Genomic DNA, 17,933 nt, shown 5'->3' with positions numbered 1-17,933 from the left:
ATATCCTGTCATGTGTTCTATCTTTGAAAATGTTCCATGTGCATTTGAAAAGAATATGTATTTTGCTCTTTTTGGATGAAAGGTTCTATGTATATCACTTAGGTCTGTTTGATCTAGGGCATTGTTCAATGCCACAATATTCTTATTGATATTTTGTTTGGAAGATCTGTCCATTTTTTATGGTGGGGTATTAAATTTCCATACTATAATTGTATTGCTGTCAATATCTTTCTTGAAGTCCTCCAAGATCTTTCTTATGTATTTGGGTGCTTCTATGCTGGGTGCATATATGATTATAATGTTTATGTCTTCTTGATGGATTCTTCCCTTGAGTATTATAAAGTGACTTTCTCTGTTTCTTCTTATGGCCTTTGTTTTGAAGTCTATTTTGTCTGATATAAGTATTACTACCCCAATTTTTTTTCCTGGTGATTTGTTTTGAATATTATTTCCAACCCTTCACTTTCAGTCTGTTTATGTCTTTTGTTCTGAGGTGGGTCTCTTGTGGACAGCATATCTGTGGGTCATGAATTCTTATCCATTCAGCTATCTTATGTCTTTTTATTGGAGCATTTAAAACATTTACATTTAATATTATTGATAGGTATTTATTCATTGCCATTTTTTCATACCTATGTTCTTCTCTTCCTCACTCTTTTCCTTCCCTTTTTTTTTAAAGAAGACCTTTTAGCATCTCTTACAAAGCTGATTTGGTGGAGGTATATTCTTTTAGATTTTTTTTGTCTGGGAAGCTTCTTATTTGGCCTTTCATTTTAATTGAGAGCCTAGCTGGATAGAGTAATGTTGGTTGCAGGCCTCTAGTTTTCATTACTTGGAATATTTCTGGCCATTTCCTTCTGTCTTGTAGTGTTTTCAATGAGAAGTCAGCTGTTAACCTTATTGGGGCTCCCTTGTATATTACTTCCTATTTCTCCCTTGCTGCCTTTAAGATTCTCTTTTTGTCTTAGAATTTTGCCATTTTAATTATGGTGTGTCTTGGAGTGGGCCTTTGGGTTCCTCCTAATTGGGACCCTCTATGCTTCCTGGATTTCCATGGCTTTTTCTCTCTTCAAATTAGGGAAGTTTTCCATCATTACCTTTTGAAACAGGTTTTCTATCTATTGAGCCTCTTCTTCTTCTTCTGATATCCATGTTATATGGATGTTATTCCATTTCATGTTGTTCTGCAGTTCCCTTAACACCTCTTTGTTCTTTCTGATTCCTTTTTCCTTTTCTTGCTCTTTCCACATGTTTTTTTTTTCTACCTTGTACTTCAGCCCACTCATTTGATCCTCTGCTTCATCTAGATCACAGGTGGGGAACACAAGTTCTGTGGGCCAAATCCAGACTTGCACCTTGTTTTATTTATCTTGGTACCTTGTTTCTCTTCAGTGGCAGAGCCAAACTCTCACTTAACTTTTTTTTAAATATTTTATTTATTAATTTTTTTAGAAAGGGAAGGGAGGGAGATAGAGAGAGAGAGAGAGAGAGAGAAACATCAATGTGCGATTGCTGGGGATTATGGCCTGCAACCCAGGAATGTACCCTGGCTGGGAATCGAACCTGGGACACTTTGGTTCCCAGCCCACGCTCAATCCACTGAGCTACGCCAGCCAGGGCTCACTTAACTTTTAAGGAGTAGTTATATTTACACTATCCTAAAGTTACATTCATCCCTATCAAGGCAACCATGAGGTTTATGTGGCCCCCAGTGAAAATGAGTTTGATTCTCTGATCTAAACTGGTTTTGATTTTTTCTATGTGTTACTTATTTCAGAAACTGTATTCTTCATTTCCTCTTGGCTCTCATTGATAGTCTCTATGTCCTTTTTCATGTTGATATAGTTTGCAGTAAGTTCCTTGTAGTTTCCCTGTAGTTTTTGATAATTCTCACTGAGCTCATTGAGCTTCCTCATAACCATTGTGTTGAACTCAATATCTGATAGTTGAGTTTCTCTATTTCATTTAGCATTCTTTCTGAGTATTCCTCTTTCCCTTTTGATTAGGGGTTGTTTCCTTATCTTCCCATTATTTGTGAGTCTCTTATTTGTTTGCTTTTGCTTCTTAAATTGAACTGTCTTGACTCCCTGAGTTTGTGGTATGAACTCTGTGGTAGAAGAGCTGTGAGACTGAGTGGTGCAGTCTCCTTGATCTCCTGACCTTGATTCTCTTGGGATGAGCTTTATGCCATTTATGTTGGTTCTCTGGATATAATTGGATTTTGATTATTGTGGGGAAGTTCTTTGGTGGGTCCTTCTATCTAGCTGGTTGACTGAGATCACTCTGCCCACCTTGTCTTGTATGCTGTTCTGCAGATGCTGTGAGAACAAAACCACAAAGCCCAGGACACAAACCCACATCTGCAAAAATAACTCCCTACACCCACAATCTCACTATCAACAGTAAATGAACCAGTATTAATAAGGGTATAAAGAAATTAAGACTATTATAAGAAAGGAGGGAAATAAACTATAGTATAAAATCTAATGACTTAATATGTACAAACTTGATGGGCAATAAATGAATGCTAAAAAGCTATGCAGGAAACAAAATATCTCAAATCATGGAGAAGACCACAGTGGATTTTGTCTTGATAGTCTCTAGTATTTACCACTGTTTTTTCTTTCTGGATCTGCTCTGGTGATGTCAGATGTTGACCCTGTCTGACCTTAGGCAGCCTGCTCCGAGATGGCTGGGGATCTACTGTTCACGGCTTTCTCCTTCAATTGTTAATCTAGTCACTCTGCACTTGGCAGTCAGATTTAAGCACAGTAGGGCAACGCATAATCCCTCCTGGGGTCAGGGCTAGTGTTTCCCCTCAGGCTATTCATGCTCATAGGGGAGTGGTCTGCCTGAGCAGGATGGCTGCTGCTGAGCAGAGTATGACTCATCACCAGGGTCCTGGCACCTACTCTTTCTGCTCTCTCCCCAAAGCTTCTGTCCCCAGCCTCTCCTCATATATATCCAGTCCACTCTGTCCCCACCTTTGCCAGAGCCCAAGGTAAGTAGATGCAAATGAAAATTTGTTTTGTTGGCCCTTTAAATGGCTCTTGCATCTCTAGCCTTCTAACTCTGGCAGGGAGCAACCCTGCTGCTTTTCACCACTGGTTGTTGTCTGTGTACATTTTGGGCTCTGGTGCTTTAGGCTCAGGTCCCAACCTAGGGTTTAGACCCCACACTTCTCAGGGGGATCCAACCAGTTGCTTAATTATCCCTCCAGCACTGCTGCCTGTGGGTGCCTAGCCAGCCTTCTTGAGTCTCCATCACATCCCTTACCAGTCAGGTTTTGCTGAAGCTGATTCTTCTGTCTATCCAAGGTTGTAAGTCTTTTCTCTCACTATTATTTAGTTGTTTATTCTGGGTGATTTCTCCACAATTTAGTTGTAGTTCCAGATTGGTCCTGTGAGGAGGTTAGTGTGGCTTTCATTCACTCCTCTGCCATCTTGTGCCCTTGATAATTCTGTTTTTACTTGGAGATTAAGAGATGTGTGTAGATGACAAGTTGATAAGGCATGGACTGCTTCACAATATGTTAATATGGCTAGGCCAAATTAGTTTTCCCAGAATTCCAATCCCTGAATGTTTCCAGTTAAGATGGTTAAGGGAAGTTCTTGAGTGAGATTTGAAAGGCAAACCTGAAACAATGGCCATTTTGTAAGTCACACACTGTAGCTAATCTCCTGGCTCACCTCATTCTTTAAATAGAGGGAAGAACTTAATATCATAAAAATTTCTATCCTTCACATGTCACTCTAATATGAATTTCAAAGGGATTTAGAGAGAATGAACAAAATAATTTTAAATTCCATATGTAGCAAAAACATGCAAATAAGTTACAAAAATTTGTTTTAAAAGATTAAGGGTAGGATGTGCCTTTCTAGATATTACTTAGAATGAGGGGTTTTCAGGAACAACTATAAAGGACACATGGACAAAACCAAGGGGGAGGGTGGAAGCAAGGGAGGGAGGGGGGATGGTGGGGTAGGGGAGAATGGTAGGAGATAAATGCATACAACTGTAATTGAACAATAGTGAAATAATTTTATAAATAAATAAATATAAAACAAAACAAAATAAAATATCATGTCCACAGGAACAAACTAGTTAATCTGGTGGAAAAAAGGCTGGAGAACAGGAAACAGTTTGGGGAACTTAATATTTAAATTCAGTTGGGTAAGGTTGTTTATTTAGTGAATGGTGCTAGTATAATTGTCTAGTCAGTTTTCTATACCTTTACCACAGTTAGTAATTAACTGCAGATTAGTGACCTAAGCAGAATGAATGAATGAATGAAAGGAAGGAAGGAATGTGGAGATCCAAGCAAGATAATGCATGCCAAGGGAGTTGGAAGCAGGCCTCAGGTTTAGTTAGCTGCCCTGGGCCATGGAAGAGTGCCTGATAGATTGTTGTAAGAAAAGAATGACTTGGCTGCTTGCTATATCACTATACCAAGAAGGAGCAGCAAATGTTCTTAAAAAATAAAATGTACCTAGCCTCATGGTTTGTCTTTCTCATGCCGCTTCAAAGAGTACTCAGTATATACAGCCTGACTTCATCAATAAACAGTTCCCCTCTCTGCATCCCAGAGAAGGGATTCCACCTGACTCCCCTTTGATTCTGTCTCTTCTCAATCCCCCCTCGCCTTCCCTCGGGACCTGACGAATCTAGCCCCACGGGTTGTGGCAGGTGGTGCCTGGAACAGGGACCCAAGTATGAGGGAACTCCCCAGCCAGAAGACGAGGGGACACTCCTGAGTGGCCATGGTACAGTAAGTGGGGAGTGAAAAGGATTTATAGCAAGCAGGTGTAAAATTGGAATTCTGGGTTGGCCAAGCAGCGGCTGTATACACAAATGCTGTGCTCCATGTTACCTGCACAGGCCACTAGTAAGTCCCCACCACACAGCTGGAGTAATTCTTAACCTATGTACAGCAAACTTGGCCTTGGTTTCCTGAAGACAGCACAGTAAATGAATATATGTGGGCTCGGGTAGGCCTAAAAAATAGAGAAAGATATACAGCAGAAGGGACCAAGCAGATTCCAATCTTTGCTTTCACTTAGTGGACCCTGATTAGAAAAGCTCTAGATCCTGAAAAGGAAGAATGTAGGGTGCTAAAACCAGCAGCTGAAACCCTCGCTAATACTGTAGAGGGATCTACTACTTTGAAGGCAACTGCTCCCCGGCTACAGCCCAGTGGCGAGCCGCTGCCGCTAGAGTTTGAACAAGAAGTGGAACAGGAAGCTGCTGGGGATCAGCAGCAGAGAATGCAAGAGGATGAGCCCCCTAATAATTCTGATGACGAGGACTCCGTAGTAGGATTAGTAAAGCAAATGTCTCAATTATCCTCTCCAGACCAAGCTAAGCTCACTGAAGTACTTTCTCCCACTAACCCCTCATGTTCCAAAGCTCCTCCTCCTTATCATAGTCCAGTAGGACTGTCAGAAACTATTCCCTTACAAAGAAAGGGCTTTACTAAAAGCTGTGGATCTGGGAGAGGACATACAAGGATTTATGCTATTCCCTGTGTTTAAGAGGCCTGATCCACAAAATCCTAACAACAGACAAAGATATCACAAGGTCCTCTCCTTTAAAACTTTAAAAGACTTAAAAGCTTCTTGCAGTATGTATGGGCCAACATCCCCTTTTTCCCTGGCTCTTCTTGATACCATTGGCTCTGAAGTCATGGCACCAAAAGACTGGATTGTACTAGCCAAAGCATGCTTATGGGTGGCGCGGTGGGCGGGGGGGTGGGGGGGTTGGATTCCCTGATGTGGAAGTCTGATTAGTATGAAAAGAGCTCACAACAGGCAGACAGAAATCAAAATCATAACATACCTATTACATTTGAAATGCTTTCTGGGTCTGGATTATATGAGAATTTGCAGAATCAGCTAGGGTATACTTTATAAGCTTACCAACAAATTACAGCATACACCACCAAAGCTTGGTGCCGCCTTCCTTCCAAAGGAGAAAAATCTCAAGACCTCACCAAAATCCAATAGAGGCCAGAAGAACCTTATCAGGATTTTGTTTCCCATCTCCTCCAGGCTACTGGACAATTGATAGGGGATCCCAAGGTTGGTAATAGATTAGTCAAACAGCTAGCTTTTGAAAATGCAAATAAGGTCTGCCAAGCTGCCTTAAGGCCATATAAGAAGGGGAATCTTACTATTTTATTAGAATCTGCAGATATTGGCCCCTCCTATATCCAAGGAGTCACTCTTGCAGCCACTCTCAAAGGAACTTTGGGGACAAAAAGTGCTTGCTTTAACTGCAAGTAGAGTACACACTTCGCCCATAACTGTCCTCAAAAAATGGGAAAAAGCACTGCAAATGCAGGGCAAAAGGGTAAAACCCCTGTTGCCCCGGCCCTTTGCCCTTGCTACTGCCAGGGTAAGCATTGGGCTAACGAGTGCTGCTCTAAAACTGACACTAATGATGAGCCCATCAGGGGACCGTTGGGAAACTCCTCACAGGACCTGGCCTGGCCCTGGCAAAGAATAGGGGCCATGATGCAGGAATTTCAATCTCCCAACTGTCCAGAGCCACCTCAGGGAGTGCCAGATTGGACCTCCATCCCACTGCCCAACAAGTACTAATGCCTGAGATGGGTCTTCAAGTCATCCCCACAGGGGTTTTTGGGCCATTGCCTTCCGGCACCGTAGGAATCATTTTAGGGTGAAGCAGTCTCACTGCTAAAGATTTTCAAGTTTTTCCTGGAATAGTAGATGAAGACTATACAGGAGAGTTGAAAGTAATAGCACAGGCCTCTGTCATTATTCAAACATTGCCAGAGACAAGGATAGCACAATTGCTACTCCTCCCTTATTAAGGCCATGGGAAAGGTTATTACGGATGAACCTAGATGGAACAAAGGCTTTGGTTCCTCTGATGCTGTCTTTTGGATACAAGTGGTTAAAAAGATGGGGCCTCAAATGAACCTTACCATAGAAAGAAAGTCATTTAAAGGTCTCCTAGATACCAGAGCTGATGTTTCCATTATTGTTCAAATTCCCTGGCCACAGGCATGGTCTCTTCAAGAGGTATCTACTAAATTACAGGGTGTAGGACAAATTCAGACCCCTCTGCAAAGCACAAAATTTCTCAAGTGGCACGATGCTGAAGGGCATTCAAGATGGTTCCAACACTATTTCCTTCCTTCAATCTCTGTGAATTTATGGGGAAAAGATGTATTATCTGAAATGGGTGTATATCTCTATACAGCCCTTCTAAAACTGTAACTCAAATCATGTTTAATCAAAGATTGATGCCTCATCAAGAGCTTGGAGTTAACAACCAAGGTAGGACAATGCCTTCTGAGACAGCCCCTCGCACAAAACATCTGACTAGGGATGCAAACTCAACATTCAAATTTAGGGTAGGGACCCTAGTAAAAGCTCCCCCTCTGGCAACCACAGCTGACCCTATTGCCTGCTTGTCAGACACCCCCATGTGGGTGGACCAGTGGCCCCTCACAGGGGAGAAATTAATAGCAGCTCAACAATTAGTAGAAGCACAACTAAAAGCCCACCATATTCAGCCTACTATGAGTCTTTGGAATACTCCTATATTTGTCATAAAAAAGAAATCAGGAAAGTCGTAATTGTTGCAGGATTTGTGCAAGATCAATGAGACCATGCAAATTATAGGCCCTTTACAGCCTGGTTTGCCCACTCCTACAGCAATCCCTTGGGACTATCATCTTATAATCATTGATTTGCAGGATATGGTTTTTACTATCCCACTTTCACCTGAAGACTGTCAGTGGTTTGCCTTTTCCATTCCTTCCACCAATTGGCAGGTACCTGTGCAGCATTACTGTCAGAGGGTACTACCCCACGGCATGGCCAACAGTCCACCTCTTTGTCAAAAGTTTGTAGCACAAGCCCTTCAACCTATTTGTGACAAATACCCCAAGGCTTATATTATCCACTATATGGATGATATTTTACTATCTCATCAAAGTGAGGAGTTACTTCTCTCCTTGTTCCAAGAAGTAGTTCCACAACTAGAAAAGTGGGGCCTAAAAATAGCCCTGGAAAATGTGCAGAAACAACACCCATTTTCCTATTTAGGTTATATTATTGAAGGACGACACATTCATCCCCAAAACCTACAAATCAGATGAGATTCTCTCAAAAGCTTCAACAATTTCCAAAAATTACTAGGTGATATTAATTGGATCTGACCAACCTTAAAATTAACTACAGGACAACTCAATCCACTGTTTAATATTCTTAAAAAAAAAGCCCTGACCCTTCCTCCCTACTACAACTTGACAAAACTGCCCTACAGGCTCTACAATTAGTAGAGCAAGCTATTCAAGACTCTCAGGTCACCCAGATTGACCTGACTCAAGAAGTTTGGGTCCTTATCTTACCCACACCTTATCTTCCCACTGGGGCTATTTGGCAAACCCAGGGCATTCTAGAATGGCTCCATGCCTCCCATCTCCCCACGAAATCTTTACTCCCTTACCCAGAAGTTGTCTGCTGGTTAATCAGTAAAGGACAATGATTCAAACAATTGTTAGGGCTGGAGCCAAATAAAATTGTAGGCCCCTATTCTGCTGCCTAACAACTACAGCTGTGGGAAAATGCAAATTATTGGCAAATAGCCCTAGCTGCTTATCCTGGTCAAATAGACAATCATTACCCTGCTGATAAACTCCTTTGGTTTTCTCAGAGACATCCCTTTATCTTTCCAAGGATTGTAACTTTGACTCCCATTTCAGGGGCAGCGGTAGTATTCACCGATGAGTCAAGTTCTGGAAAACCTGGGGTTTATACCCCTCAGCAAACTTTGGTTGAAACCACCCCCTATTCATCTGCTCAGAGTGTTGAACTCTATGTTGTCTGTATGGCCTTAACTCATTTTGTTGCAGAACCTGTCAATATTTATAGTGACAGTCACTGTGTCATCCATACTGTATGACATATTGAGTCAGCAATTTTTGGACACATGTCCTCTGAGGAATTGTTCCACCTCTTTACTAAATTACAATCTTTAGTCCACAAGAGAGCCTTTCCATTTTTTTATTGAACATATTCACTCTCATAGTCAATTACCTGGACCATTAGTGGAGGGCAATCATAATGCTGATCTGCTAGTCTCTGCTCTTGTGCATACACACCTTTGCAGCAAGCCACAGACATGCACTCCCAATTTCATGTCAATGCCACAATGCTTTGTTCCCTATTACTAGGGAACAGGCTTGACAAATTATCAAAAAGTGCCTTCACTGCATTGTGCACTTCCTCTCACCTGTCGTCAGGGTCAATCCTCATGGACTTTGACCCAACCATCTATGACAAATGGATGTTACATGAATCCCTGCATTTGGCCAATTGGCATGCGTTCACATAACCATTGATACCTTTTCTCATTTCACATGGGCTTCCTATCACACTGGAGAAAGCATTAAAAATGTTATCTCTCACTGTCTCCAGATGTTCTCTGTTATGGGATGCCCTACACAGCTCAAAATTGATAATGCACCTGCATATTGCAGAAGGGCATTTCAACAGTTTTGTACATACTTTCAAATCACTCATGTCATAGGCATCCCTTAAAATTCTCAGAGACAAGCCATTGTAGAGCGAGTTAACAAATCCCTTAAAACCTATATTGAAAAACAAAAAGGGGGAGACAATACTAATACCCCACAAAGACAGCTAGGACTAGCCTTCTATACTCTTAATTTTTTAAATTTTGATGAGCAAGGGATTACTCCTGCCGAAAAACACCAGTCATTTACAGTTACCAAGGATCTAGTTTCCGCCAAGTGAAAGGATCTTGCCACAGGCCAATGGCAGGATCCTGACCCTATATTAACAAGGGGACAGGGATATGTGTGTGTATTCCCTACCTGAATCCCGACTTGTTTGGGTCCCAGCGAGACTGGTCCGCATCTGTGATGGAACCCTATGAGCCTCCACTCCTGGATACCCTGGAGAGAAAGGTGAAACAGCTCAGGATAAGCCCCAGACAACCCAGGGAGAGGGTGTCAAGGCTGCTGACCCATAGCATGGGTCTGGCTGAACCTCCGACACAGGAACAACTAGAGAAACTGACTGAGCAAGCACAAGGCTTAGTCAACCAGCTATCTGCTCCCTGTGATGCTTCTACCCTCCTTGTAGCCATGTTAGCTATCATTGCTACCCAGGTGGGTATGGGAGTTGCTGATCCTTTTTGCGCTTACCTTCTAGAGCCTCCATTGCTGTTCCCAGCCCTGGGAAGGACCCTCAATCCCGGTGTTTGTAAATGACATGCGTCTCATGGGGGGTTCTAACTCTAAACATATTGTGCCACAGTCCTGTGGGAATTATTCATATGAGGGATGAGCTAGCAAGCCCCGTCTTTGCTTGTCTCCTAAGGTACAACCAGGGTATGTTTACCTACAACAGGAATGTAAAATGGCTTATAGGTGGATAGACATTGCTAATGTAACAGGTCCATGGAATGTTGCCAAATATATTATGACTGTGTCAAAATGGGGTTTTCCTAACACAACTAGAACTGTGAGTGTTTCTCATCCACCATTTCCTTATTGCCCTAATGGCTCTCATGTTACATGGAGTAGATTCCCTCCATGGACTGATTGTGCTGGCATCCTGCCTATGATGAGTAATGTTTCTGGAACTGGACTCATACTCTATGATTGGAGCCACCCCTTGGATCCAGTTCACCCTAACATTCGGTACTGGACCCCTGACAGTTTCATCTCCAATATCCTGACCACAGCAAAGGAATTTTTCCAAAAGAACATTTGGCATCTTGGAATGACCCTACAGTTCATTAACATGTCTGCAGGAAGTATATCTGACTTGGGGATCCATTGGGCACATGGGTTGTGGGCCTGTGTTCAACTGCTTTATGTTATTGTAGTAGGGAATTTAAATATTACTTTGCAGGACTAAACTTTCTTAGTCCAGTGTCATAGCTTTAATCTTTCTAATTGTGTATCTCATTACAATCAAAATAAGGCTTTATTGATTCTGTATCAACCTACTTTCGTTATGCTTCCTGTAAATCTGACTGGCCCTTGGTATGCTGATATATGGCTTCAAGTCCTAGAAGAAGTGCAAAAGGCTTTAACCCACATGTGATGAGCCATTGGGCTCATCATTACAGGAATCATTGCTCTAATAACACTCATAGACACTGCTAGCACTGCCATGGTTGCATTAACACAAAGTATTCATAATGCTGATTTTGTTAATAATTTAGCTCATAATGTGTCAATAGCATTAGGAGATCAAGAAAATATAGATTTAAAGTTAGAGGCCAAACTTAATGCCTTAGAGGCTGTAGTCATTGGCTTAGGCAAAATAGGGTAGAAGCCTTGACTCTCCATTCCAAGCTTCAATGCCACCCTCAATACACATATGTCTATATAACTCCCATTCCTTGTGATACTTCTGTATGGGACTGGGACAAAGTGAAAAACCATCTAATGGGAATTTATAGTCATGAAAACATAAGTTTAGATATAAAGCAATTACATTCTGAAATACTGCAAATACAGAATGCGTATCTTTCTATAATTGACCTTGCTCAAATAGCCCATAAACTGCTACAAAAATTGCAGGGATTTAACCCCTTTAATTTGTTAAAGCATTCCTTATGCTATCTCATTGGCTTAGGTAGGTTTTTGCTAATTATGTTCTGTGCTTTTTCCCTAGTCTGCCCAAAACTGTGAACCCAATTATTCTATACATGAGTAAAGATGCATCAGGTGCAATTAGAAAAAAGAAAAAAGGGAAATGTGGAGATCCAAGCAAGATATTGCATGCCAAGGGAGTTGGAAGCAGGCCTCAGGTTCAGCACAGCTGCCCTAGGCCACAGAAGACTGCCTGACAGATTGTTGTAAGGAAAGAATGACTTGGCTGCTTGCTATATCACTATACCAAGAAGGAGCAGCAAATGTTCTTAGAAAATAAAATGTACCTAGCCTCATGGTTTGTCTTTTTCATGCTGCTTCAAAGCTTACTCAATATATACAGCCTGACTTCACCAATAAACAGTTCCCTCTTCTGTATCCCAGAGAAGGGACTCCACCTGACTCTTTGACTCTGTTTCTTGATTTCTCAATTCCTGCCTCACCTTCCCTCAGGACATGACTGATCTAGCCATGCAGGTCAAGGCAAGGAAGGAAGGAGAGAAGAATAAATTCTGGGAAAAATTTAGGAGAGTATTTGTATATTCTTCCTGTAAAGAAGAACCTTTTAAACATTTTAGAAACCCAAAATGTTTATGGAGTCTCATAAAGTCTCATAAGGTCTCCTTATAAAGGTCTCACTTCTTAAAGTATGGAGTAGGAAAAGAATTTATAATACATTTCTCAAACAGACAAGGCATTAAGACTTCCTACAGGTGAAGAGGGCCTACAAATTACCCCATATTTTGCCATATATAATGTGCCTCAATGTGTAATGCATACCCAGGTTTTTGTGTGCATTATACATGGGATTATTATAGCCACTATTTATACCCATAGTATGTAATCATAAGACCCATGTATAATACACATCCTTATTTTTCCCTCAAAAATTTGGACAAAAAAGTATGTATTATTCATGCCAAAATATTGTAATAAGAAAAAAATGGACAAAGAATGTAAACATGCAAATGAAAGACAGTCTAATAAACATAAACAAGATACTTTTTCTCACTAGGAATCAGCACATTGTAAATTACAGGAATAAAGAAGTGCTATTTTTCATCCATCAGACTGGCAAAAGTTAAACAAAGTGTTACCTAGGGATGATAAGAATGTGGGAAATAGGACCCTTCCAAACAAAGCAAGAATAAATTGCTCTAGCCTTTTGGAAAGGAGTCTAGTATTGTTCACTAAAATATAAAATAAACATATACTTTGGCTTAGCAACCTTCTAACCAAAATAAATGCACCAATACATAGGAAATATGTATAAAATATGTATTACAGATTAGTAATAAAAAAGTCAGAAGGAGAGTAGTTGAATTATAGTATTCCTATATAATGGACTATTAGGTGGCTATTAACATCTTAGAATATACATTGATATAGTCAGGGCAGTTTGTTTAAAAACATTATAGAGTAATTTATAGCACAATATTTATTTAAACTGTAAACAAAAAGCCTATGTATTTGTGTTTATAGAGAAACTATTAATATTTGTTATCACTGAGTCAGGATTTCAGATGAAGAAAAGAAATTATTTATACTTTGTCCACCTATGCCTCCTCACACAATCAAGATAGGGACAACAAAAATTTAGAAACAGAATAACAACCAGAACTGACAGAAAAATTGATCTGAAAATTGATCTAATCTGGATGGAAGTCGGACAACCAAGAAGTAGAAATAGATCCATTCATCCAGACCGGTAGGAAAGGCAGAGTCGGGCAGCCAGGCACGAGTCGCAGCATGGAGAGCAGAGAGTTGGGACCAGGCATGAAAGGCATCCAGGGGTGCATAAGCCATCCCAGACACTCAAGACCACAGCAGGTGGACCCTGAGTGCTCAAGCGGCAGCTGGAAGACCCCAGCTAAGGGGTGTCTACCGGAAGACCCAGTGAGGCAGCGATTGTAAAGCAAGGCAGTGCGCACAACCCAGGATCCTAGTGCTGGGAAAGAGAGCCTGGAGACACTGATTGAGGACACCTGTGGGAGTTGAGGTGCACGGAGAGACACCCAGCCTCCCAGGAGAGGTCCTTGGAGGGTCCCATGGTGTGCACAAGCCCACCCACACGGTAATTGGCACCAGAGGGGCCCAGTTTGCTCAGGGGAAGCAGCAGAAGGAAATGAAGTCCCACAGAGAACTGAGCAAGCACCATTGTTCCCTCTCTGACCCCACCCCCACATACAATGTCACAACCCAGAGACTGGGGTGCCCCACCCTGATGAACACCTAAGGCTCCACCCCTCACCACAACAGGTGTGACCAGACCAAAGAGAGAGAGAGAGAGAGAGAGAGAGAGAGAGAGAGAGAGAGAGAGAGAGAGAGAGAGAAGGCTCAAACAGAAGACCAAATGAAAGCCCCAGAACCCATCCTTTTAAGCGACCGCGAGATAGCCAACCTATCAGATGCACAGTTCAAAACACTGGTGATCAGGAAGCTCACAGAATTGGTTGGTTTTGGTCACAAATTAGATGAAAAAATGAAGGCTACAATTAGTGAAATGAAGAAAATACACAGGGAACCAATAGTGATGGAAACAAAGCTGGGTCTCACATTACTGGAGCGGACCAGAAGGAAAAAAGAAACAACCAAACAGAAAAGAATGAAGAAATAAGAATTCAAAAAAATGAGAAGAAGTTTAGGAACCTCCGGGACATCTTGAAACGTTCCAACATCCAAATTATAGGGGTACCAGAAGGAGAAGAGGAAGAGCAACCAGTGGAAAAATTATTTGAACAAACAATAAATGAGAACTCCCCCATTCTGGGAAAGGAAATGGACTTCCAGGAAGTCCGAGAAGCTCAGAGAGTCCCAAAAAAGTTGGACCCAAGAAGGAACACACCAAGGCACCTCATAATTACATTAGCCAAGGTAAAAATGAAGGAGAGAATCCTAGAAGCAGCAAGAGGTAAGGAGACAGTAACCTACAAAGGAGTTCCCATCAGACTGTCAGCTAATTTCTCAAAAGAGACCTTACAGGCAAGAAGGAGCTAGAAATAAGTAATCCAAGTCATGACAGGAAAGGACCTACATCCGAGATTGCTCAACCCAGCAAAGCTTTCATTTAGAATGGAAGGGCAGATAAAGTGCTTCTCAGATAAGGTCAGGTTAAAGGAGTTCATCATCACCAAGCCCTTATTATATGAAATGTTTAAGGGACTTATCTAAGAAAAAGAAGATTAAAAAATATGTATAGTAAAATGACAGCAAACTCACAATTATTAACAACCACACCTAAAACAAAACCAAAAGTAACTAAGCAAACAACTACAACAGGAACAGAACCACAGAAAGGGAGATCACATGGAGGGTTAGCAACAGGGGAGTGGGAGGAGGAGAGAGGGGGAAAAGTTATGGAGAATAAGTAGCATAGGTGGTAGGTAGAAAATAGACAGGGGGAGGGCAAGAATAGTATGGGAAATGTAGAAGCTAAAGAACTTACGACACATGGTCATGAACTAAAGGGGAGGAATGTGGATGGGAAAGGGTGTGCAGGGTGGAGGGCAGTGAAGGGGGGAAATGGGACAACTGTAATAGCATAATCAATAAAATAATTTTAAAAAGTATTGAGTATTTGCAAAATTAATAGTTAAGTAAAATACAATTAAGGTATAAAATATTAACAATATACTACTCAATTTAAAAAAGAACATTAGCGCCCTGGCTGGTGTGGCTCAGTGGATTGAGTGCTGTCCTGTGAACCAAAGGAACGCCAGTTCAATTTCCAATCAGGGCAGGTTCCCAGTAGGCAGTAGGGGGAGCATGAGAGGCAACCACACATTGCTGTTTATCTCTCTCTCTTTTTCCCTTTCCCACTTCCTAAAAATAGATAAATAAAATCTTTAAAGAAAAAAGAACATTATCATTGCCTTATGTCCCCATGAACCTTCCTCCTCCCTCAGGGATAACCACTGTTCTGGATTATGCCATCATTCCTTTGATTTTGTTTGTTTTGTTTACCACATATGCTGTTTTGAATATTTTGCAAATTTATACATATGGAATCATATATTCTTTTAAATCTGGACTTTTATGCTGAGGCTACATCTGGATAAGTTTGTTCATTTTCAAATATACCACAACTAATTCATGTATTCTAAATGTTGAAGGACATGTGAGTTTTTTTATGTTTATGGTTACTACAAATGAGGACAGTATGAACACTCATGCATATGTCTTCTGGCGCAAAAGGGAAAGAATTTCTCGAAGCTAAATAATTAGGAAAGGGAAGATGGCATTGGGGTGGAAGGCAGCAGATTCCACTTCCCTCTACACACAGGAGAAAATCCTGGCCGATCTACAAAGTAAAAGAGCAGGCAACCAACATACCTCAACATATATGAAAATAAGGGACCAAGAATTGTGGCGGAAGCGAAAACCAGATGGTGAGAGGAGCACTGCAAGACAGTAGGGTCCCAGGGACCAGTGTGGGGTCTAGGGGAGCTGCAGCCCTAAGCCCAGCACACTGCAGGGTTTGCCACAGAGTCCTTGGGAGAGAGCAGGGGCAACTGCTCGATCCCCAGACAAACAAGGTCTGAGTGGCTCTGGGAGGAAACCAGTTGCTAGCAAACACACAAGGGCTGTGAGCACCCTTGGAGTTTGTGGACACCGGCAGGGTTAGGTCATGCCACGGGCCCTGATCCCCACAGTTACCAGTCTGGCTGGCGACTTGGGCTGCAGGAGAAGCCAGGCCATTGTATGGAGCAGCAGGATTGAGTAGGAGGATTTCTCAAGAGGAAGGAGTGAAAAGACAGACACTGTTTGGGGAATCCTCCTATGCAGCAGTATATTGTTAATATTTTAAATTGGGTAATAGATTGTTAATGTTTTATACCTTAATGGTATTTTACTTAACTACAGGCCAGATTTTGTATTCCTCTTCTTTCTGTATTACTCTGGCCTCCCTGCTACCCAGCTGGGTAGGGATCCCGTGGTTGCACAAAAGGTTGTGCTTGTGCAGAGGAACCTACTCACCCTCATAGCATTGGGAAGGGTGAGGCAGTCTGACCAAGGGCATGTGCCCGGGAGTGCAATCCTGCACCCCAGCCCACAGTGTTAACCCTCAGGAAAGTCCTGGATCCCACACCCAGGGCACAGGTGAGAAGTTCCACAATAGCTCCCCAGACAGTGTGCACGGCACACTGAGGGCAAATCGGTAACGAAGAAAAACCATATCAATCACCCCTGAGCCTGCCATAGCCAACAAGACCAGAAAAACTGGTTTGGCCACTTTGAAACCAAGAGGTTTTTTAATTTTATTCTATTTTTTAACAATTCTTAATTTTTTAATTTTTATCATTTTTATTCTCTTTCAATTTCTTTTTCCTCTCTTTTCTGCTTTCTTGTTTTATTCCTTCCTCCTTTCTTTCCTCCAATTTTATCTCTTCTTCCTTCCTTCATTTGCCTTTTTTTTTAATACCTACAAGTAAGACAAAAACCTGGAACTGTGAAAAGACCAGAGTTGAACCCAAAGAAGGGGCATCACAACAGCTGTGACAGTGAGATAAATTTGACTCTGCTATTACACAGAACCTGCAAGTTATTGCATATTTGTATTATTATTATTTTTTCATTATTCTTACATCTTTTTCTTAATAGTATTTTTGTATTCCTCTTCTTTCTGTATAGTCTGCTTTGCTTGGCTGGCTATATTGTAACACTTGACAGGTTTCCCCTGTTCTCTTTCATACTGTATTGCTAATTTACTGTCGTTCACTTCACCTGTGTCCTGTTAGCACACTACTCAAGGTTCTATACTCCCTATTCTTGTTATCTAGATCTCATAGGTTCTGCAATATGATTGTTGCTCTAATATTATTGTAAATAATAGCTGTTCCATTCAATTGTAAATACTTCACAACACCCCTCCCAGATTTTAGTCCACTTCAGTTTCCTGAACATTATTACTGTGGTGGTTAGCTCTATTTCCTCACACACTATATCTATTTACTATCCTTTACTCTCACCTTACCTCAGAATATGACCTCCCACATCCTCACTGATTTCTAGCTCCAACTTACAATCCTTTCTTCCCCAACAAGAGTCTTATCATATTTCCACCCTTTCTAAAAATCAGCTAGCTGGGTGGAAGATCACAGTTAACATTACACATAGCCAAAGGATCTCCTATCTCTTCTCTACTGGCTGCTGCTGTAAATATCATAGAATACACTCTTGCTGTCTTAAACCATTTTGCCTTCCCCCTCCACCGGTTCACAAAAAAACAGTAGGGTGGAAGTGGTGAACACCAGGATACCCACTGGAAGAG

At 41.5% G+C, this 17,933-nt stretch overlaps 1 protein-coding gene across 1 annotated transcript in view; it reads right to left on the bottom strand.

Annotated features, from left to right (window-relative positions):
* Positions 1-17,933, bottom strand: part of PTPN20 (protein tyrosine phosphatase non-receptor type 20) — a 178,348-nt gene that overhangs the window by 60,198 nt on the left and 100,217 nt on the right. The window contains exon 6 of the mRNA XM_045842425.1: positions 9,441-9,443. Coding sequence (XP_045698381.1) covers positions 9,441-9,443 — 3 coding nt within the window. The remainder of the gene's footprint in view (positions 1-9,440; positions 9,444-17,933) is intronic.

Source organism: Phyllostomus hastatus, unplaced genomic scaffold, assembly GCF_019186645.2.
Source record: "Phyllostomus hastatus isolate PE091 unplaced genomic scaffold, TTU_PhHast_1.1 phas_contig_38, whole genome shotgun sequence".
NCBI lineage: Eukaryota > Metazoa > Chordata > Mammalia > Chiroptera > Phyllostomidae > Phyllostomus > Phyllostomus hastatus.
The sequence above is the reverse complement of the archived record's forward strand: the minus strand, read 5'-3'. Positions and strand labels throughout refer to the sequence as shown.